The 24301-nt window shown below is 41.4% G+C and overlaps 1 protein-coding gene across 2 annotated transcripts in view; it reads left to right on the forward strand.

Annotated features, from left to right (window-relative positions):
- The first annotated feature begins 657 nt into the window (after positions 1-657).
- Positions 658-24301, forward strand: part of stat3 (signal transducer and activator of transcription 3 (acute-phase response factor)) — a 39412-nt gene continuing 15768 nt past the window's right edge. For both annotated transcript variants that reach the window (XM_072692901.1, XM_072692902.1), the window contains exons 1-14: positions 658-863; positions 15999-16132; positions 19784-20027; positions 20498-20590; positions 20882-20963; positions 21136-21236; positions 21379-21530; positions 21739-21897; positions 22030-22122; positions 22220-22279; positions 22479-22508; positions 22724-22817; positions 23911-23958; positions 24092-24175. In XM_072692901.1, the coding sequence (XP_072549002.1) occupies positions 16005-16132; positions 19784-20027; positions 20498-20590; positions 20882-20963; positions 21136-21236; positions 21379-21530; positions 21739-21897; positions 22030-22122; positions 22220-22279; positions 22479-22508; positions 22724-22817; positions 23911-23958; positions 24092-24175 (1368 nt within the window). In that variant the 5' untranslated portion in view covers positions 658-863; positions 15999-16004. The remainder of the gene's footprint in view (positions 864-15998; positions 16133-19783; positions 20028-20497; positions 20591-20881; positions 20964-21135; positions 21237-21378; positions 21531-21738; positions 21898-22029; positions 22123-22219; positions 22280-22478; positions 22509-22723; positions 22818-23910; positions 23959-24091; positions 24176-24301) is intronic.

Genomic DNA, 24301 nt, shown 5'->3' on the forward strand with positions numbered 1-24301 from the left:
AGTGATGAAGTGTTATTAAGTGTTATTTATATTTATTATTTTTAGTGTTAAGTGATATTTCATATTGATATTAATCAAAACAAGCTATAATGGGTGGTTTTACTTTTGTTTTACACAGGGGATGTTGGGGGAGTGGCGGAATTCCCTTGTATCGCCCTCAAATCGAGCTTCGATTAATTTATAAGTGAAAGTATGAAATTGTAATAAAACCAGGCATATTATACAGTATATCTACAGTGTATTATTAACTACAGCTGTTTCTATAAGAGTCTGTGATAGAGAACCGTGCTAGACTGAGATTGATTAGGACAAACGTCACGTTCCCTATCAATATCACCACCTCGCTTTCACTGTATTGAAGCCGTGATGACGTCGCCGCTGCCAGTAATTCAGATGACTTACAGCCGGGCTGTTCCAGGAACCTAAGCGCTGCCCCCTCCGCTGCACACGCTCCGCCAACGGCAGCCCGGAGGGAGGAAGTCGACTCTGACCGGTCAACCAACCTATACCAATAAACAACAGGCTCACACAAACCCGCTGAGAGCAGAGCCCGCCTTCTAACGCCATTCCAGGGCAATGATTGGACAGAATTCTGCCTGTGCACTGTGATTCGTCACACGCGTTGTCAATCATAGCGAAGTTAGCGCCGCACCGCCCCTCCTTCAGCCAGACTGCTTTGGACTTACGTTTTTTAGGCTGTTACCAGAAAGTTAGGATAAGTCTGGTCGTCGAAAACGTCTGATATCGCGGTTTTATTGATATTTACACGCTTTGAACGCTGGTTTGATTGCCTCCTTCACTCAGCGGCGGGTCGTAGGCTTTTCTCACGTTTTCTCTGAAATCTCAAACCACGTACACAGAGGGTGAGTATGGCAGGCATCCAGAAACGACCCCACATTCCGCTTAATGTCTTACATTTTTACTTAACAGTTCGATATGAGTGGTTTTTGGTCATTTTACCGTATGTTGAGATGTTGAAATGTGCGCTGGTGGAGCCAGAGGCAAGCTCCCATAACTGATCTGAAAGTTGGCTGATGCTGGGCTGCAGTTCTGAGAACACGATGCTCTGTGTGTGTGTGTGTGTGTGTGTGTGTGTGTGTGTGAGTGAGAGTGTGTGTGTGTGTGTGTGTGTGTGTGAGTGAGAGTGTGTGTGTGTGTGTGTGTGTGTGTGTGTTGAATGTGAAATGTTTGTTTCTGATGTTTAAAAAGTTGATCACATGATTAGATCCCAGTACTCCCTGCGCTTTTCTACACCACATATTACCACATGTCATCTGCATAACATGTGGATTCACTGTTACTGTGGCAGAGGTGGGGTTTCTTTCACTTCTAGGACCTCTCCTTTTCATTTATGCTGTTTTACAGAGCCCTGCGTTTGTAAACGGGGTGTTTTTACTCCATCATGTAAAAAGTAGTGTCAGTAAACCTGTTTCTTCATGCCTTTTTAATGAATGTGGCTTCAGTCATATTTTGACCTATTGTTGTTTATCATAATCACTAATATTATTATTACTGTTATTGTTGTTATTGGTAGTAGTAATAGTAGCAGTAGTACAGTCTGTCTGTTTGTCTTTAAGAGTGTGTGTGGGAGAGAGAGAGAGAGAGAGAGAGAGAGAGTGTGAGAGAGAGAGACCCACATACACTGAGAGGGCGCACACGGGAATAAACGCAGCCTGAATCTACGGGTTTTCGGCCCGGAATGTCCCGTCCAGGCCTCGGTCAGCGGTTCCTCGTCTCCTATGCAGGAGCACTACTTTAGAGCATTTGTGCACCGTTCACAGTTTTGTTTCCGTGCTCACTGTAAACAGCTACGCAGCTCGATAGAGGCCTATAAAGAGCCAAACGACCTGTATAGCCATCTTCTCAATGCTATATTATGCTTAACTAACTTTATAGCATTTGATATTGACATATATCCCACAAGCATAACACATAACATAACATTGATAACACTGTTAGATGTTTATGTATTTATGCCCCCTGGTCTGCTAATGTGCCGGACGCAACCTTTCCATCACTAATACAGGGCTCCAGATGTATAACTGGTCTATAATCACTTTATTTTTCACCTCTCGGGGGTAGTCCCTGGCTCCCGTGACGTCATCACTTCCAGTATTCTGAGGGAGGGAATCCTCTCGTTTCGTTTCTTACACTGCCTGCTGTAAAGTGTGTGTGTGTGTGTGTGTGTGTGTGTGAGAGAGAGAGAGAGAGAGAGAGAGAGGGGGAGAGAGGGAGAGAGGGAGAGAGGGGGGGTTAATGGTGAGTTGCCAACTGGTGTTGGTATGTGTGTCTTTGCTCCTGCTGTAGCCCTGCACCGCTCACTGGAGTGATCCACCTCCGAGCTGAGCCTACCTTCAATGAATGGTTCAGTGTAAAGTTGGGGAATATCTTGCTTCTATCTTGTTAAGGTCAGACCTGATGATAACCAACCATGATGACTCAGTTAATGACTTGGTTTTTTGAGAAAATGTTATATTTGACTAACACCAACTTTCAACCTTTATCAAAGCTCAGTCAGTGGCCCAGTTGTCTTATCAGTCAGTGAAAGCCAAGCGGTCGGTGAAAGCCAGGCGGTCGGGCCGCACAGGCGGTCGGGCCGCACAGGCAGTCGGGCCGCACAGGTTTGAATTGTACGCTGTAGCCAAAATGTGCTCCATTAGCAACTCAAGAACTTCATGCTTATTAAAAACTGTGGATATGTAGTGGACAGTGTTGGGTTTTGGGCAGTGGTGGCTCAGCGGTTAGAGCACCGGGATATCGATAACAGGGTTGTGGGTTCAATTCCCGGGCTCGGCAAGCTGCCACTGTCGGGCCCTTGAGCAAGGCCCTTTACTCTCTCTGCTCCTCGGGTGCTGGAGTTGGCAGCCCACCGCTCTGGGTGTAAAGGTGCACGTATTTGTCACTGTACAGTGTACACCGTACAGCGAAATGTGTCCTCCGCATTTAACCCATCTGGTAGTGAACACACACTCACACACACACACACACACACATGTGTTAGGGGCAGTGAGTACACACACCCAGAGCCCCTAACACGTGTGTGTGTGTGTGTGTGTGTGTGTGTGTGTGAGTGTGTGTTCATTACCAGATGGGTTAAATGCGGAGGACACATTTCGCTGTACACTGTACAGTGACAAATACGTGCACCTTTACCTTTTCTGGGTTTTCTAATGTTTGCCGTCTCCAGTCAAGAATTGGCATGTTGTAGAAATGTTTCCTGACAGAGAACCTTGCATGTTTTTTTAGTGGTAGGAGGTTTGTGTTCAAGGCTGTGTAGGCAGGTAAAAGTGCAGCCAAATCGGAATTCATGCAACTTTTACATCCATCTTGATATTTTTATCCAGTGAAGTAGCTGCCATGACCCCACAGAGACCCATCATCCTTCTGCTCGCTGCGCCAGCCTCCACTGCACGGAACATGGCTATTAAGGAATTGTCTGGGACTCCATTTTGATTGTTTACCTCGGATCAAGCGGGTCACAGACATTTTTATTTGGTTCAGATAAATGTTGGCTATAGCTCACGTTTAAAAGATACCTGAACAGAAACAAAAATCAGATTCTTTGGTAAGTAAATTGAGTTTGGGCCACTTTACCTGCTGTGTGAACGTAGCCTGTTTTTGGTGCACTGCTGTGGGAGTTCTGGGCTGGTTTCGATACCTGGTGTTTACCATGTTTATATCTGCCAATATCATTACACAAACATTTATAAAATGCAGAGCCTAGAGGTCAGCAGATGTGTATTTGGGGCAGATACCAATTATTAGTAAACGTGGTACATTTGAGGCCGGTAACCAAGGTTTGAAGATTTACAGGAACACCCTTTCTGCACAAAATGAACATGAACAGACCATGATGTTTAATGAGGTACTAAAACTAAAAATTTGATCACTGTACAAATAGGCACATTAAGCTGCTTGTGAATCTAAACACTGGGAAATTATGGTTTCAAATGCATGAATACATAAGTAAATATGTAAATCAGTAAATAAATATTCCTGACACGGAATTAAATGGAACACCCAACAGCAATAATCATTGAATAGCTCAAATAAATTTATGATCTATATATTACACAGAATAACCCAAGACTGCCTTTGAGTCAGGCCTGAATTCCAGTTCTCTCACGTGTCTTTGAGCTCAGTGTTATCTTTGCTAATTGATAAGTAGGTTATTAATGTAGGCGCTACCCAGCATGTTCAAATGCTCAAGTATGTGCTAAGTGGGAATGACGTTGGAGGGTCTGTCAATGGTCCACTTGGTTTTAACAGTGGTTAAACAGTGGACCTGCTCCAACACACTCTCTTTAACCTCATGAGTTAATGTGTTGAATGTGACTCCACACATGGGCCACGATAGTCCAAATGTTTGTGGACATCCCTTCTAATAAATACATTCAGCTCCTTTAAGCTGCACCTGTTGCTGGCACAGATGTGCAAGCGCATACACACAGCTTGTCTAGTCCCTGGCCAATAGAATAGGACTGTCTGGAGCAGATAAACATGAATCTATTGGTGCCATGCATAATACCAGGTGTAGGGTATAAAGCCCCCCAGCATTGAGCTGAGGAGCAGTGGAACGATTGTGCTCTATCCAATACTTTAGTTGGGGATGAGGCGGGTGGTGATCATCCAACATCCTGACCTCGCACATGCTCTTGTCGCTGAATAATATTAAATTCTCACAGCAATGCTCCAGAAACTAGTTCTACTACCTTTCTTGGGAAGTAGAAACAGTTACTGTAACAAATCCCAGGTGAAACTCCTTTTTAATACCCTTGATTGTAAAAGAACAATGAATGAGCAGGTGCTTTTCTCTGTATAGTGTACCTAACGTAGGTGTTGTCCTCGTAGCCTATTTGTTGCCTAGATAATACTGTGACAACAGTCATAAACATGAAATGCAAGTCCAAAGATTAGTTTGAGCAATGACCAATGGTACACGTGAGCCACTAATGAGACAGCAGGACAGGACAGAAGCCTGAATCTAGACAGAACAGTAGCCCGAAGCAAGAGTACATCAGAACCGTTAGCGCAGGGATCAGAGCGGCAATACAGTAGAACAAGACTCACGACTCCAGAACCAGAACTTCATGGCATGAGAATACAGAATTACCACCTTAAAAATAAAGGTGCTTCAAAGGGTTATTTGAGCGATGGCATAGAAGAACCTCTATTGGTTCCATAAAGAACACGATTAGTGAGTGTAAGAAATCTTTCCATCAAATGAAGATTCTTTTAGACCTTTACAAGGTTTTTTACACTCTCATTTCGACCCGCATCAGACCAGCTGCCCTCCCTCCAGCTACTGCTATCTGCCCTAGTGACCCTCCCTTCATTGCATTGACATTTACATGGACTCTATTTGCTTTTATTGGTACCATTAACCATCTTACCATCAGTACTATGGCAAAGGGTGGTAAAGACCGCAGACAGAATTATTGGGATTTCACTTCCTCCCATACAGGACATTGTGACAAGTTGCAAGGTTCAAATACAGCTTCTTTCCACATACTACAAGACTGCTGAAATGAAAAAGCAGCTTTGATTACCCCAGTGCAATATACTATACTTAGGAGCTCCAGTGCAATGTATTGTAAATCACTGTTGATAAGTTTTGCATATTTATTTCTATACATGTTTATATTTTACTACACTTTGCACTACACTGTATATGGTATCAACACTGTTTACTTCTGCTGACTTCGTAAAACCAATACATCAAAGTTCGTTCTTAAGCGCACTGTACAGTGCAAATTTGAATGATAATAAAAGTCTAATGATCATATAATATAATATAAAGTAATATAATATATTATATTTTTATATCAGCACACTTGAGCATAAGAACTGTAGTCTCAAATAGTGGTTTAATAACTTTCTATCAATAATGTCTATGTAGTTCTGACCAGAGAAGGATGGGTCCCCCCCTGTGATTCCTCCCAAGGTTTCTTCTTCCAGCCCTGAGGGAGTTTTCTTTGCCACTGTCGCCTTTGGCTTTCTCATCAGGGCTTTTATGTTTTGTTGATCTTTTGTTTTAATCCTGGATTCCTGTAAAGCTTCTTGAAGACAACATCAGTTGTAAAATGCGCTATACAAATAAATTTGATTTGTTCACGGAACCAAAAGTTAAGCATCGTTCAAAGAACCATGTGAAGCACCTTGGTTTTTAAGAGTGTACGAGAGTTTGCTTTAGAAAGCCTGATATTCTTTAAGCCAGTGGGCTCTAATACCCTGGTCCTGGAGACCAACTGCCTTGTTCATTGGGTCAGATGTGTTGGGAGCAGGGAAAGCACTGGATGTGGTGGACAGTGGGCCTCCAGGATCAGGGTCAGAGAGCACTGCTTTAAGCATTGATGTCTCTCTTCCTTCTTAAATTTGGTCACGAATGAGTCACACTGTCTATCCCTTGTGTGTGTGCTTTGTTTTTCATGCACGCAGACAGTGCTGCAGTATGAGGAAATACTTACGGGAAAAGTCAGGACTGGAAAACTTCCTGCAAGAATATTTGGAGTTGTGCAGCGCCACTGACCAGAATAGGCCTTGTTTTGTTTAGGTTGGCTTTGTCCATGCTTAGGCAGATAACTGGTGATTGCAGTGTATTCGCTGTCTGAGCTGACCTTTTATGGGTTGACCAAATTTCTTTGGAAGTCCGTTCAGATAATCTGCTTATTACAATGCAGTGTGTGCGCTGGTGTTGGCCTTGCTCTTTGCTCTGATAGGATAGTCGTCTTGATTTCATTTAGCTGATTGTTTACTTCAGATATGTATGGCATTTCTACATAAATGGAATACAGCAACATTATTATTATTATTATTATTATTATTTTAATATATATTTTTAAAAGTTGTGTTAATGTTAAAATGAAGTGCACGTCTGAAGTCAAGATTCAATTAATCACTTTCTTTAGTCTTTCTGGAGCAGGAAAAACAAGCAAACACATTCAAATTAGAAGCCTCATTAATCAATACCAATTTTTTGCACATCACTTTTGCAGAGACCGATTACTAGTTGAAATATGAATGGGAGAACTCATAACTCTCAACATGGCATCTGTTTACGGATGCCCACCCAGTCCCACCCTTCAACAAAAAGAGCTTGCTGGTTATGCTGTTAGTAAAGGAGGGCAACATGCTTGTAGGAAAACAGATTTTTTGGCCAGATGTGATCAGTGATTTAACATCTGTTTGGAGTATTTTGGACTCTCTCCATTCATAGAGATCAGAGGATGGTTTTGTATGAAAATAACTGCCCTCCGGCATTGCAGAGATGGCCACCAAGTGAACTGACTTGCCTATAAGAGCTTTGACCTCGGGCACCAATAGCACTACATGTATAAATGACTGAAATCAGATTTTAACAGTTCAGATATGACATGTCCACACAGCCCTGAAAAATCAGATCTGTGTCTTCTAAGACACTTTTCAGTGCAGAAAATCAGATATGAGTCACTTCAGGCTGGTAATGTGAATGTACCCAAAAAAGTCCTTATTACCAGGGTTGTGAAACTCCAGCATAGCGGTGGGTAATTTTATTGTTATTGTGATATATATTACATAACATTTAAGCTTTTTTTGATCGTGTGATGGACATTATGGGGACATATATTAGCCAAATCATCACAATACAGAGGTTAAGATTTGGAGCATGCAGTTGTAAGTAGAATATGCAGTACCACTTGTGCAAAGATTGATGAACGTAATGTGCAACCAAATTTCACCAGTGCCAGTGAAACATAAAGCAACACTATGTAGCATTTTGCCTTAAACCCCTGTAATATCACTCTACCGCCTCAGTCCACATACTTCTTTAACTTTCAGTGACTGTTCTGTATCTCACCCAAAAATGCATGTGTACATTGGGATCTTTAGTGGTGGCTCAGAGCACGAATTACACTTCCACACTGTGGCGGGAGCCAAGGAGCAAGAAATGCCAGTTGTCGCATTCTCCGTTCCTGCTTATCCTACCTTGAAGAACAATATATTGTGTTTAATTTTAAATAGCATGGAAATATCATAAAGTATATTTATTTTACCAAATTGCCCGACTCTGCTGGAGGCTTTGTTGAAGTCCAGCTGGATTGCTCAGTCCTGCATTATTATACAATACACCAGTGTTTGCAAACAGTGTTTGCATAGTATATGAAGAAACTTCAGTTTTCCATGAGTGGGGGGGGGCTTTTACTTCATGTGTGCTGGTGTTTGATACTCTGTTTTATGAGGTGCTAATGATGGGGCAGCACTAACCTTCTCACTAGAAAAGGAACCAAAGTAAGTATCCAGTTCATGGCAGTTCATGGAACTGTGCTTCCTCAGTGAACAGTGGAGTAGGCCTTTGTCTGTGTGTAGCTGTGCTGAATTCTGAGCCTGGTTTGGAGCTGTCCAAATTTACATAACTGTTCTGGCATCCATTATGGTGCTGTGCCTCTTGCAAAACAGTTCTTCATTGTTTTGGCCTTGTTTAGACTTCTCTTTTCACTGATGGGTCCTAATGAGTTGTGGTGCTAATGAGGTTTGAACTATGGCTGTGCAATACAGAGGTTATGATATAGATTGTTTTTTAATTATTATTATTATTATTAGTGGTAAAAGCAGATACCGCAGTAATGAAAAATGTTGACATGTCTGATGTGTCAAATTTATGTTGTGTCTGTATAGTAAAGGTAAAGGTGCACTTATTTGTCACTGTGCAGTGTACTCCGCATTTAACCCATCTGTGGTAGTGAACACACACACACACACACACACACACACACACACACACTAGTGAACTAGGGCCAGTGAGTACACACACACCCAGAGCGGTGGGCAGCCAACTCCAGCGCCCGGGGAGCAGAGAGGGTAAAGGGCCTTGCTCAAGGGCCCAACTGTGGCAGGGAATCGATCGAACCCACAACCTTGTTATCGACAGCCCGGCGCTCTAACTGCTGAGCCACCACTGCCCCAAGTACATGGCCAAGTAAGCTCATTCCTCAGGTTGGGGACACCGTGGGAGCTCACTGATTGTTGAGATCACGCTCTGAAAACTGGTGGGGGAAAAAAAACAAGCCCAGCGTAGTTGCAAGTTTAGTGGAGCTTTAGCCGAGCTGGTTAAGCAAAGACTAGCTCAGCGAGGGGCTACAGGTCCAAAATCATGGGAGAAAAAATTCACTTTAGCTTTCTGTCCTTTTACAAAGAGCTGCTCAATCATTGGCCACCAGTCGCTCGAGTCATTCTCGTCTTAACGTTTATAAGTGGGGTTTCAGTCAGACAGGCTTGAGTTAGTTCTGTAGTGAGCAGACTGTTATCCTGCTCACTAAGCTAACGTTAACCAGTTTCTCTCCTGATTCAGAGCAGTAGAACATTTGTAAAGGTCTGATTGACAGTTTAACATGTGTTAATTAATTGATTGATTGATTTTATAACTGTGCAGTTCACTTTGTCACCAAGCAAGCAAACTGAACTGTATTTAGTCATTTCTTAGTCTTAAAATCAGACAGAATGAGATTGTATGGATGTAAATATAATCCCCCGGGTGTTTTGAGACGGTAAAATGCCACCCAAGCCTAGTACTAAATATACACAGGACAGACATTTCATGGAAATATCATCAATTTCACATATTTACAGACCTTATCACCATTATACCACCAGAACCTAGTCCTGCAAGACATTTTTGTGATTTGTGAGGTTTTTTTTTTTCTTTCCTGTGATCCCTCCTTATGCTTTAATCATTGACTCCATTTCATATATGACCTTCATGACTAAAACCGAAATTAGCAATACCTTTACGCTTGATACATGAGGAGAATGGGAACAGAATGTACTGTTGAGCAATCAGAAAAGCCACTACAGCTCCTGTTCCTGTGAACATTATAGATGACATTGCTACATGGAAGCAGTGTTGTGGTTTAAGTCGCAACTCCATTAACCGTTCAAAGATCAGTGCTGCCGTGTGTGCACAGGATGAACGCTGCGTAGTATTCTTGTGAAAGCTCTTACACTTTTAGGAAACCATGAGTACCAGCTGTCAGCTGTCACTTTCAGTATTCATAACCAGCGTGCCACATCTGTTTTTGAGAGAAAACTTCTCTTGGTGAGAGGGGACTTCTCAGAGAAGAGAAGTATCAACATGCTTTAAAATCTAAGCTAATAAATCTGCTAATGAAAAGAGGCACTCTTAGGTTCCAGCATGCTGCATAAACACTGTTATGTAGGTATAATGCGTAAGGCAAGTTTTGTCCCGCAGACCATCAAAACGAAAGTGTGCATATCTGGTGATAAGAGGGAAGTGGAAATGCGTTTGCAGCGGGGGAGTGGGAGGTGAGAGACAGGGATGAAACAGCCAAGTAGACTTGTACCACTAACCCATCTTGTCTGCAGTGGAAAATAAAGAAGAGAAGCTAGAGGTCAGGGTCGTCGGTGTCTCTCAGTTGTAAAGATGTCCGTCGGCATGTATACTTTAGCTTGGCTAGTTCTCACTGTCAGATATTCACAATGCATTCCATTACTTTTTACACGCTATATCGCGGCCAAAGTAATAATAAACAGCAACGTATCCCCCATTATTCTGCATCTGAAACCCCATAATGAGAAAGTAAAAACAGGATTTTAGACAATTTAGCAAAATTATTGAAAAGAAGAAAGTAAAGTATTGATGAAGCATTGACTAAAGTATTCAGACCCTTTACTCAGTACTTAAATGAAGCACCGTTGGCAGCGATTACAGCTTCCATTCATCTTTGGTATGATTCCTCAAGGTTTGCACACCAGGATTTGGGGATTTCTGCCATTCTTTTCAGCAGGTTCTCTCAAGCTCTGTCCAGTTTGATTAGGATGGTCAGTGAACAGCCTTTTTTTTTTTTTTTTTTTTTTTCCTGGAAATGGGTTCAAGAGTTCAGACTGTGGCTGGGCCACTATGGGGCATTTATTGGACATACATTGTCCTTAAGCTACTCCTGTATTGACTTGGCTGTGTGTGTAGGACCATTGTCTTGTTTTTAAGGGGAACCTTTGACCCAGTCTGAGGTCCTGAGCACTCTACAAAATATCTCTGTACTTTCAGAACAGAGCATCTGTTTTTTCAGTCTGAGAGGGCTTTACAGGCCTTTTTTTATGTGTATTATAGTATGAAGAGGCTTCTGTCTGGCCACTCTGTCATAAAGAAACTTCCAGAAGCTTAGCCAGAGTGGCCATTTGGTTCTTGGTCACCTCTCTTACAAAGGGCCTTCTCCTCTGATTACTTAGTTTGGTGGGGCGACTGTTTTGCTCTGATCTGCTTTGCCAGCTGTAAGAGAGGTGTGTCTTTCCAAATCCTGTCCAATGAAGTGATGTTATCATAGGTGGACTTCAGTCAAGGTGTAGCAATATCTCAAAGATGGTCTAGGGACATTGCAGGCTCTCAGAGCTAAATGTTAGGTGTCATAGCAAACACTAAAATTCTGTTCAACTTCTCATTATGGGGTATTGAGAGTGGAATAAAGGTTGGGGGGGGGGGGCTAGGCCTCAACTAGGGCTAGGTGATATGGTAAAAATATTGCTTCAACGATATTTAAAGACATTTTAACGATGCACAATATTCACCAGGATAGACGTGAGTGCAGACAAAATGCATCAGTAGTAATAAGGGGTTTTCGCTTATATTTAGTACAGTAATTTTTATGGAAATGTGCTGCACTTTATCCAGTTAAACCAGACTAATTACACTGTTTGTAATTAAATATGTAGCTGATCAATGTTATTTAGGCACTACCAATAAGCATATTGTGTGTGACTGTTAGAAAATGTATCACGATGCAATAAAAAAGTGGCTGAATGAAAATACAACAGATGGAAATGCTGACTTAAATAAACATCCTTATAGTAAGTTATGAGCTACTCACTTACGTACAAGATGAGGAAAATGAAGAAATATCTCAATTCACAGATGCTCTGGTGATATAAGATAAAGACATCTTGTTTGGTTTGGGCCTCCTTGCCAAGTGCTTTCTTTTTCCTCTGCTGAAATGACAAAGTGGAAACCAATTAGGAAAGGTCAGTTAGGAACCTCCTTCAATCTGGTTTACTTCTCAAAAAACTTCATTCCTCTGTGACATTTTCTCACTCTTTACTGTGCAACCTGAACCTCAGGCTGCGGAAGGAAAGCAGATTGCTTGGAGCAACATCAACAAAATGCAGAACATTGTTGCAGACTTTTGGTTTCGTCTCCACTGCATTGTCTGTTATGGAACTGTTCATTAGTCTGAAAGCTGATGCCGACCAAACCTCCAAGGGTCGTCTCCAGTCTCTGTCTGGGCTTTTAAAAGGCTGATATTGACCACGGAGAAGGGTCACCAGATGATGGCGAATGATTATCTCCCCTGCCTTTAGGGAGAACTGTATTGTTCCTCCTAAATTTCCACATTAGCAAGCCATTCTTCTCAGCTGTTGTGGTTGCAGTGTGATCCAAGTCCGTTGGTTTATCTAAGTTCTACCATTGACCAGAAATGCCAGCCAGGCAGATCAGCCTTTGTGTCGCTGCTGTGTGACAGTGGGTCGTTAAGATGTGTCAACAAGGAAGTCCATGCTTACTTCTTGTAGTGCTTGTGCAGTGAAGAGGTTTCCAAGATGTGGCTGTTAAAGTCGGTTTGTCACTCGTGTAGGCAAATTACTGCTGACTTTCTCCTTCAGTCACTGGAGTAGAGTGAAGTCAGTATACTCATCAGATTAGTCACAGGCAGGAGGCCTTTCTTCAAAGTATGAACAATAAGGCCCGATATATTGATTGGCTGATAATGAAACTGTTCTTGGACAGTAAACACCTACTCACTTTTTTATTTTTTTATTTTTTATTACGGCAACAGAGTCTAAACATGAAGCGTGATCATAGTTAAAAATTTAACCTTAATTGTGAAACTATATATGCTATGACACAGAAAAACACTCTTATATACCAGGAAGCTCATAAAAGCAATCAGCCAATAAAGCAGGTTGAGAAACTGTTGGAATGACTGAAAATACAGCAAAGTTATATCAACATTGGCTGATATTATTGGTAATCTGAATTGTTAGGTTCTTAAAAGTGGAGCAGTGTCTGTGATTTTTAATCAATAATGAACTTTAAAAAGTAATGGATTAGGCTTTAATTAATTTTAAAAGGCCGCATTGTCAGGCCCAATTAAACATACAGTCACATGTTCACTAATTAATATAAACAGATATATTGTCAGGCTCTAATAAACATAAATACAGTAGGTGTATTGATCAGGCTCTTATTAACATAAAGTCAAATTGTGAGGCTCTAATAAACACAGATGCATTGTAAACATAATGTCAAACCCTAATAAATATATTAAGAAAATGGTGTCTTACAAACATAGTTATTAGTATTGATCAGGCTCTAATGAACATTCATAGTCATATTGTTGGGCTCTAGTAAACATAAATAGTCTTATTGTCAGGCTTAAACAAATGTAAATACAGTAGTCCTACTGTCCAGCTCTAATAAACATAAATACAATAGCCATATTGACCAGGTCCTAGTATACCTAAATATTCTTATTGTCAGGCTTAAAAAAATGTAAATACAGTAGTCCTACTGTCCAGCTCTAATAAACATAAATACAATAGCCATATTGACCAGGTCCTAGTATACCTAAATATTCTTATTGTCAGGCTTAAAAAAATGTAAATACAGTAGTCCTACTGTCCTGCTCTAATAAACATTAAATACAATAGTCATATTGACCAGGCCCTAATGTACTTAAATATTCATACTGTCAGGCTCTAATAAAGATAAAAAAAGATTTTGAGACTCTAATAAACATAAATACATAGTAAACATAATGTCAAACCCTAATAAATATATAAAATAATATATAAAATACATAAAGGGCTCTAATGAACATATAGTCATATTGTCAGGCCCTTTTAAACATATACAAAACAAACAAATAATCCTCATAAACAAACACAGTAATAAGAAAGAGCTACTGATTAGGCCAGAAAGAACGTTTAACGTTAAATGAAGTCGCAGAGCGGTGTGAGCTGTTCTGTCAGGCTGTGGCTTCCTGAGTGCCTCAGTGGGGAGGTTCTTCTGTTAGAGTTGGAAAGTGTAGGAGTGATGTCAGGAGAAGTGGTCGCGAATGCCTCCACAAGTCAAAACTTGATGACCTGTCTTCTTTTCACAGCCTGCGTGACGGCCGAAGAGACCTCAGCAGCAGCAAGGAAGATGACCGTGTGTTCTGTTTTAGGCCATGTTTGTGCAGACGCAAGTGTTTTAGAAGAGCTGCTGTTGCATCTGTATGCTGCCGTGTAGAGATTTGTGCTAGGCCTGTGTGTGTTGTGTGTTTGCGCGGGTGGGTAAGCAGACCCATGCGTGATGAACAGGATGTGTGAGTATGTCTTGATGGGTAGTTGGATTAGAAAGAAACCAACAGTTTCTCAGCCTCTGGGTTTTGAGGTTTTCCTCTGAGAGCGGATGCTCCTGCTGCTGTCTGATCAGGTGCCATCGATTGTAGATGTGATGGTGCTTCAGCAAGATATTTCTCTCCAGACTGCACAGTGTTTCCCGCAGCGCTTTTGGGGAGACTTGAAACTGTTGAAGTCTAGAGTTAAGTTTAGCCATTCAGGTCAGGTCAGTTCTGTTGATTCGCTGCTAACGGATCTAGCATTATGTAATCTTCTATTCCTAGAAGGCTTTTTACTAGGTTGTAGAGCATTGCTGTGAGGATGTGATTGCATTCAGTAACAAAAGCATTAAGAGAGGCCAGGATGTTTGTGATCACCACCCAACCTCATCGCTAACTCCCCAACTCCGCCCAAAAGGATGGATGAGCACCACCACCATCATTCCAGAGAATTTATTTAAACAAATAAACAAATATTTTAAAAAAGGAAAACAAAATATTAGAAGGGACGAGTTCTACAGAGCCATCCAAAACGATCCTCCTTTGTCCTCACTGGAAGATAGTATAATGTCATGGTGTTGCAGCCCCACATGGCTGTGTCTAAGATATGTTTCCTGTTCTTTGTGTTTTTGCAACAATGCAGCCATTATTTCAATCCTTCAACCCTGACAAAGACATATGAGCCACTTGTTGGTTATAAATAGTGTGGAGTTCTTTAGTCAACTGGTGTTGCTGGTTCTACTCTTCCGATAATAAAATACTGATCTATTTCCTCTTCTACTGTTTTCATATTTTCCTTTTCTACCAACACACATGTGGTAGACAGTATAAACTGAAACTTGAACTTGAAACTTTATAATTTGCACTTTCCCCCACTGGGGTGGTAGGGGGGGGTGTCCAAACTATTTCATATAATGGGTGTAAAGGTGTACATAGTGCATATTTCTGGATTTTTAGCTAACCCTAATGATCTCAAAAATGATCTTTTACCCCTTTTTTACCTTTTAGCTCATATTATGCATGTTTCATGATATCATATATCATTTAAAAGACAAACTTCTTATATTCCTGTAGTCTTCAGGATTCAGGTGACTTTTGCCACCTCTTAAACGTCTTCTGAGTGTTGCTTATATCTTAATGCACCAGCATGTGAGTTAAAATACTTGCCAATTGTATGAGGGTTCACCACCCCTCCTTATCATCGCACAAAAAAAAACTTAGGTAGCTCAGAGAACCTCTGTGTTACTGTGTTTGCCTTGTAAACACACCATGATATGAAAAGAAAATGTGTATTAATAGGATCCATATCCTTTAATAGGATAGGAAGAGCAAAAGTAAGATTTTCCCCCTACTCAATCACAGGAAGTGTCACATGCTTCCTCTGACACTTGTACTACCAGCTACCATCTCTTTTCAAACGCCAGGTACTCTGATACCTCTGAAGTAATGTGGGAGGGAGAGATCGAGGCCAATTGCGCTCGCTCATGCTCCGGCTGCTGATGACAGGACTCAATCTAGTGATCCACGGGTCATTGTGGCCGCGCCTTAGTCCACCTGGATGTCTCCTTATGCTTGTTGAGAATTTAAAATCTTATCTTAATATGTCTCTATCTCTCTGCCTTTCTCCACACTCAGGTCACCATGGCCCAGTGGAACCAGTTGCAGCAGCTGGAGACGCGCTACCTGGAGCAGCTGTACCATCTGTACAGTGACAGCTTCCCTATGGAGCTCCGCCAGTTTCTAGCTCCCTGGATCGAAAGCCAAGACTGGTACGTGTCCTAATCAAAGAACCAACACCCTTCTTCTGCATATACACTGTAAAAACTGTTGTATTGAATTTATTTGATTCAGTACATGATTCGTATGACAGGTAGGCCATTGTATTGCTAGAAATCTTGCCTAAGGACAAGGTGTCCTTGTCTGGCCAATTCCAACTCCCTAGTCAGCCACTACAATACACCAACCCCCTCATGTGTATCATATTTTCACATAAATAAAATGACAAATAAGCTTTTCAGCCTGATTTATATAATTATTGTAAATAATGCTTATTGATTGCAATAAAATAATTACTTTATTCAGTTCTTTGAATTATCCTTAATAGGACAGTGCATTAATATGTTTAATAGGACAGTAATTTGTTGAAGGATATGGTTTGTGGTGCCTGTAGGAGTTGATTGAGTGGCTGTGCAGTGATTTGTGTCTTTGAACCCTCACCTTCTCTAACAGGAAGCAACAAACTGACATGTTGCTTATTCCACATTGTGTGATTCGTTTGGCATTCGGCCATCCGTTTAAAAGAGGTTTAGGCTTGATGTCAGTCACAAGATAAAGGTTTTAGCTGCACTTCCTTATTCTTCAAATTCAACAAGTCGTTGAATGTATGTCATGCAGGTGAGGAAAAGCATTTCCATGCTTTCCTGTAAGAACACAGGTTTTATAGGTAGAGTTTCAGCACCATAAGTATTCCAAGAATTTCCGCTGTTGTTTAACAAACCTATTTACCACCCTGTTATTCTGCCTTATTCTCAATGAAATGTGGGTGCTGATTTTCCTTGTGTAAAGTGCTCAAGGAAAAACAAATGATAACCTTTGCTTTTATTGGCTCACAGAAGCTGCACATTATAATATAGTTCTAACACTGTAACAAAAAACTGTAATTATTCCCACTGGATAGTGTTGCTGTCCTCTTGTTGTGTCCACCCGGCGCAATGTGCTTTTAGCAAGCTGAAGAGATTGTAGCCAGTTAGCTTTTTGCCTAGTTCGGGTTTGACTTTCTTGAATCTTGCCAGTAAAACAGTAAGCCGGACCCTTCTAGCCTTTCCTTGGTTGTGTGCCAAGGTTAAGCTACAATTCTGTGGACACTGGCAGAGGACAAGCCATGGTCACGAGGCCTTGTTCACTTAGCGACCCGTATTCCCATAACTAGAGTCTGGAGGTGATGAGCTCCTCTCCAAGTATCAGCAACACCATATAAAAGCTATTGTATGCTCTCACTGCTGAATGAACACAAGGACCGAAATATTACTCAACCAGTTTGCAAAGTGCGTCACTTATGGGAAGCACCAAAACCTGTTTGAGTCTTAAGAACACCCCCTTGTGGAGAATTCTCTGTCTCCTAAACATCTGGGAAACTTTCAAGGTAGTGGTTGTTCTAAGACAGGCTTGCTCTGGAGCACTGAACTTCTACTGGCTGTCGAAACTGCACAGACTCATGCTAAACCCACAAAGATATGCTTTACTGTGAAGTGAGGCCCCAGATGGTCTAGGTGAGTGGGTTTTTATCTGTGGGTTGAGTCGCTGTGTGGGGATTACTGGGTTGCGAGGAAGCCACATCGCTGTATTTTTGTCCAGTAGAGTAGAGTTCAGATCGTGTTTTATGGCAGAAAGGGGAACCAGTCTGGTTTGCTGCACTTCTGCATTTATATTAGCAATTTCTTTTTTTATGTTATGCTTATTTATTTTTATTTACAATAAAAGCATCATTATGTGAGTGTGTTTTGCTTCTGGACTCCCTCTACAGTTGGGAAGTATAATTCACTTTTACGGCACTGCAGTAAAGCGATTTACATACATGCATTTCTGGACAAGCTGAGAGATACAGCACTGGTGTCTGTAGTGTAAGAAGCATGTGGACTGAGGTGGTAGAGCAATGTTACAGAATTGGACACTTATGACTCGAGATACGCAGTGCTGTGCAGTTTCACCAAAGTTACATAGTGCAGTAACAGCGTTCTAGCCCAGAGTGGCAGTAACGGAGATGCCGTTCTCCCTGTTACAGTCAGTGAAACATCATTGTGATTGAAGCTGCTATTTTAAGGTCAAATTGCTACATAATGTTGCTTTGACAACATAATGAAACCACAGAGAGCAGATCAGATCTGTTTCTGCTAATCATCTAAAAGAGGGAGGGCACAGTGCTTGTGCTGCTGCAAGGGGAAGTCAGCTGTTTGGAATTTGTGTTGAGTAACTCAAGACCTTTCAATCATAGCACATTCATCATCAGAACAATGTAGAAACTTGGCTAGTGTTTGTCCTGGTAGTGTTTTGATGTTACATCAGTATCAGCAGCAGTCTTTGGGTTTTGGGGTTTTGGGGTTTTCTGGGGGGAGGAGTCCGCATCTGAAGAGATGATTAAACAAAGACTTTTGTTTTGATTTTCTGCTCTTGCTCAAATCTCCACGTTTGTTATTGAAGACCAGGTGTGAAGTCAATGCAAAATAAGACTGTGCATGTAAGTAGAAGGCTTAATTAGGACTGGGTATCAGATGTATATATTGTTATGGTACAGAACAAATTCCTGCAGTACTACTATTGAAACATACTGGGTCCTTTCAGTACCAAAGTATTCAGTCTTAACAGCATGTGGGCCAATAAGCCAGTAGACTGGTATTTGGAATCTAAAGTCTAAATTACTCTCTATATGCATGTTGTTATAGCTTCTTGATTACTCCAAAATCCACTGTGGTCAGTAAACTCAGAACCCACTTCCAGCACCTCATTTTATACCACTCATTTCTGGTAAGCACCACTTTACACACCTACCTTCAGTTTGTACCTTGCAAGAAGGCCTCAAACGGGTCTTTCAGGAATTGTTACCGAAATCAAGGTGCACCATATGTCTAAATGTTTGCAGACACCCTAATGAATGCACTCAGCTACTTGAAGTTGCGCCCATTTCTGACACAGACGTGCAGACGAGGCACACACACACACACACACACACACACACACACACACACACACACACACACACACACACACACTTGACTAGTCCCTGTAGAAGAGTATTGTCAATAGAATGGAACTCTCTGGAGTAAATAAACTAATGCCAAGCCTGGGCTAGAGGGGTCTAAAGCCCCTCAGCATTGAGCTTTTCTGGAATGATTGTGCTCCATCCAATACTTTTGGGATGAGTTGGGGAGAGGTGGAGTGGTGATCGTCCAACATCATGATGCTTTTGTTGTGGAATGCAATCAGATTCTCACAGCAATGCTTCAAAATCTAGTAAAAAGCCTTCCCCAGACACTAAACCAGTTTCTCCAACAAAAGCAGGATGAACTAACCTTGATTTCAGAAAATGCAATGAATGAACAGGTGTCCCAATACTTTTGTCTATTTATTGGATCTAGTCACAATACAAAAGGAACCGGAAAATTTACTCCCCTTAAAAATGAAGGTGCTACAGAGGGTTCTTTTGAGTGATTTATGGAACCAAAAATGGTTCTTCTATGGCATCAGTCAAAAGAACCCTTTGTAGCACCTTCATTTTTATGAGTGTTGGGGTCATTAGAAGATACTCTTGACTGTTTCAACATCTGAAGTCTAGAGAATGTTTGGAATTCTGAATTTCGGAAGATTGTTTGCTGTTTGATTATTATCCTGAGCTCCCAATCACATCTCGTCCTCTCACTCCACAGGGCGTATGCAGCCAATAAGGAGTCCCATGCCACCCTGGTGTTTCATAACCTGCTGGGAGAGATCGACCAGCAGTACAGTCGCTTCCTGCAGGAGAACAATGTTCTGTACCAGCATAACCTGAGACGTATCAAACAGCACCTGCAGAGCAAATACCTGGAGAAGCCCATGGAGATCGCCCGCATCGTAGCCCGCTGTCTGTGGGAGGAGCAGAGACTGCTGCAGACAGCCACCACGGCTCAGCAAGTATGACCTCACACATTCATATACAGTATTTTAGATACAGTGCACAGACTCGCACAGTTTCCTTAGTGGTGTCGATGCCGCCGTCAACTACCGAAAAACGCACACAGTTTGGTAGTTGATTCAATGGGCCTGGAGTTTGTTGAACCATAGCATCAGATGTGTAAGAAGCGGCTCCCTAAAGCTACGTCAGTCGCCTGTTATTAGATTGTATTAACATCATATTTCCCTTCGATATAGAGGTCAGTACACCCAGTTCTGGTCTTGTTCTGACCACCTCATACATCTAACCAGCTAGTTAACACACCTTTCCTTAGCTGAAATAGGAGCGGGGTAAACACTGAAATATGCTCTAAAACCAGGGATGGGAACTACTGCTCTCAGTATCGTTATTCTATACATTTATAATCACATGATCAATTTGTGACTAGGTTTGCCTTCTGATCGTTTGGTTTGCTCTCTCCTCTCCAAAGGATGGTCAGGCTGCCCACCCCACTGGCACTGTGGTGACAGAGAAACAGCAAATCCTGGAGCACAACCTGCAGGACATCAGGAAGAGAGTGCAGGTCTGTTACAGTGGCTAACACTTGGTCAACTGGAGTGGTGACCATTAAGACGGGAGATGACATTAGCAGTGTGTTTTCACTCCAAGTTCAGTTACAGTTCTGCACTACTGCTAATAAGCAGGGTTATATTTAGCTCATGTGTTGACTCAATTGTGTAAGAGCAGGGGGAACAATAAACCACAGTGCAGAGCTTTCCGTGAATGTACCTGGAAAAACATTGCCATGTTGTAGAGATTGTATTTCCTGATTTCCAGTTTTCTGAGTTTCTCATGCTGTTCTTCTGTTTTTAAGGATATGGAACAAAAGATGAAGATGTTGGAGAACTTGCAGGATGACTTTGACTTCAACTATAAGACCCTGAAGAGTGCTGGAGGTAGGACTGACCCAGCTTTTCTATAACCGTCCATCTACTCATTTAAACCATCTTCTGTATTCTCTTCTTGTTAAGTCTAACCAAACCATAGCGAGGTCAGCGATAGCCCTCTAGTTAAGTCCTGTGTAAGGGTTATTTTCCCTTTAGCCTAATTCTGATTGCCGTCTTTTAGAGCTCTCCCAGGACCTCAATGGAAACAGTCAGGCTGCAGCTACAAGACAGAAGATGGCTCAGCTGGAGCAGATGCTGAGTGCCCTGGATCAGCTCAGGAGGGTAAGAGACACACTGTATATAACACACAAGAACAAACCCCATTGATTTTAGTCTGGACGGTTTAGCCATGCCCTGGTTTAATGATGGAGGCTCAGCAGAGAGATGATGTCCACAAAACGTTCTGCCTCTGCTTGTCTTGCAGCAAATAGTGACCGAGATGGCTGGGCTGCTGCAGGCCATGGACTTTGTGCAGAAGAATCTGACCGATGAAGAGCTGGCTGACTGGAAGAGAAGACAGCAGATTGCCTGCATTGGAGGACCTCCAAACATCTGCCTGGACCGGCTAGAGACATGGTACACACACACACACACACACACACACACACACACAGTACATACACAATGTCTGACTGTGCTGTTTAGGAAGCTGTCGTTTCCATCTCCATGTTCCACGTTGGTGGACTCACTCTATCAAATCAATCAAATAGAGTCAGACATTTGTGTTGGCATTAATAGAAAAACACCATGTCTTCTCCTTCCCCCTTCTGCCCCCCCCTTTTAGGATCACTTCGTTGGCTGAGTCTCAGCTGCAGATCAGACAGCAAATAAAGAAGCTGGAGGAACTTCAGCAGAAAGTGTCGTATAAAGGGGACCCCATAGTTCAGCACCGCCCTGCCTTGGAGGAGAAAATCGTAGATTTGTTCCGCAACCTCATGAAGAGGTGGGACACACACACACACACGCAAAAGCTGGGAACAAAGACACAATTAACACATTACACCATTATGCAACGTTGTTGTAAATCCCACTTTTTATGTAAAGGCCCTCTTGTGGTATGTTTGTGCCATTGCAGTGCTTTTGTAGTCGAGAGGCAGCCATGCATGCCCATGCACCCAGACAGACCTCTGGTCATCAAGACAGGAGTTCAGTTCACCAACAAAGTTCGGTAAGATTCCCTCAAACACATATATCCACACACACACACAATGTGAAAGTAAGTGGTACTTTTTCTAATCTTTTGTATTTTTGCCATCTTGTTTTAGGCTACTGGTGAAATTCCCAGAACTGAATTACCAGCTGAAAATCAAAGTGTGCATTGACAAGTGAGTACATGTGTCAGAATTACAGAGTAACACAGAGTAACTGATGAAGGAATTTGAAGAAGAGTACCTGATGAAGAGTAACTGATGAAGGAATTTGAAGAAGAGTAACTGATGAAGAGTAACTGATGAAGGAATTTGTGTTTTTTTTTTTTTGTTTTTTTTTTTGTTTTGTTTTGTTTTTTTTTTAATATTACCCCAGGGAATCTGGAGATGTGGCCGCCATTCGAGGGTGAGTTTCAGCTTGCTTGTAACTGCTTGTCAGTATTTTATTTATTTATTAGATTTTAACTTGAAATGAGATAAAGAAAGAGATACAGCTCACTGAACTGAGTTAGCCCTTTAAGAGCAGCTCAAAAAAAGTGACTTTTTCAGACATTGTTTTCATATGATATTACACAATCAGTCGACTGACGCCTGGAGCATTTACTGTTCCTTTTCTTCTAGGTCACGCAAGTTCAACATCCTGGGCACTAACACTAAGGTGATGAACATGGAGGAGTCTAATAATGGCAGTCTGTCAGCTGAATTCAAACACCTGGTAAGCAAGTCAAGTCAAGCACACTGAACACAAACAGAATTATCAGAATAGTTTTAGATCAGGAGTTCAAATGCAGTGTGTTAAGTGGATGATGTTATTTATATTTAAAAAAAAATAAATACATTTTGATATTCGAGAAAAAAGAATAAAGTAGCATAGGTATAGTTAGTCAGATATATATATATATATATATATATATATATATATATATATATATATATATATATATATATATATATATATATATATATATATATATATATATTCTATATGATCACAGCATTAAATGTAGCTAGCACTAACTAGAGAAATTAGCCTAGTTTGTGAAACCATGAAGCCATGGAGAGTATTTTTAGTTGTTCTTTGATGTGCAAGTGTTAAATGACTTTTTGGTTCGGCTGAAAAGTGTCTAGATGTAATTTTACGTTCCCATTTACAACCCTGTTATTTTGCTGAAAAACAATCTGATTTTCCTTTTATGGTGAATTTGTGAATAATTTAACAAGCTCTGCTCTGATTGGCTGTTTTACACACAGTGTGTTAGCTTACACAGACAGTGTCTTACTAGACAGTGTTGCCATCCTTTTCTGCACTGTGTTTTTAGCTAGCTGAAGAGATGATTAGCCTTTAGCCCAGCATGGATTCCCACTTAGCTTGTACGTCCCTGTACCGAATGCTTTATTCAAGTTTGCCAGGGTAAATATTGTTTTCGCGTACTATAGCAGCTTTAACAGGGCTTTTTCTGAGAACACTGACAATACGCCCCCGCTTGTGTTTCAGAGTAATAATGTGTCATAATAATAAATAAATGTACTCCCAATTACGGGAAAGCTGTCACAGTCCTGTTAAAACATTAAATCACTACATTGTCAGTCTGTATATTTTCTGCCAGTGAATAAGAACATATTCCCCAGTACTGATTCCAGGATTTTAATACTTGATGCAGTTAGCTAAGTACTTGAGCACCCATACACAAGTGTAATTTGAACTTGCTGCTTGTAACTGATCATTCTTACTGTAAATAAATGCAAAAGTAGCAGTAGAGATGTGTGACGCAATTGTTGAGGTAATCTGTCTAATTTTTGTTTCTTAGACTCTACGAGAACAGAGGTGTGGCAATGGAGGCCGGACTAACAGTGATGTAAGTGGCTGCTCAGGAAGAGTTTGTGTCCGTGGATGCAGTTTGTGATATTAAGCAATTGCTAGTGTAAGATCTACATATGAGTGATTATGTGAATGAGAAAACACTAATGAATTTGCCCTCTGACCGGCAGGCCTCTCTTATTGTGACTGAGGAGCTTCATCTTATCACCTTTGAGACAGAGGTTTACCACCAGGGCCTCAAGATTGACCTTGAGGTGAGAGAGAGCTCATGCACACACATCCAGTACTGTACTGTGCACATGTGACTTTCTCAGCTTGACTGAAGACTATTTCTATTAAAATTGAAAATATGCATTCAGATGCTTCCCACTGATGGGTCT

This window comes from Salminus brasiliensis, chromosome 12 (assembly GCF_030463535.1).
Source record: "Salminus brasiliensis chromosome 12, fSalBra1.hap2, whole genome shotgun sequence".
NCBI lineage: Eukaryota > Metazoa > Chordata > Actinopteri > Characiformes > Bryconidae > Salminus > Salminus brasiliensis.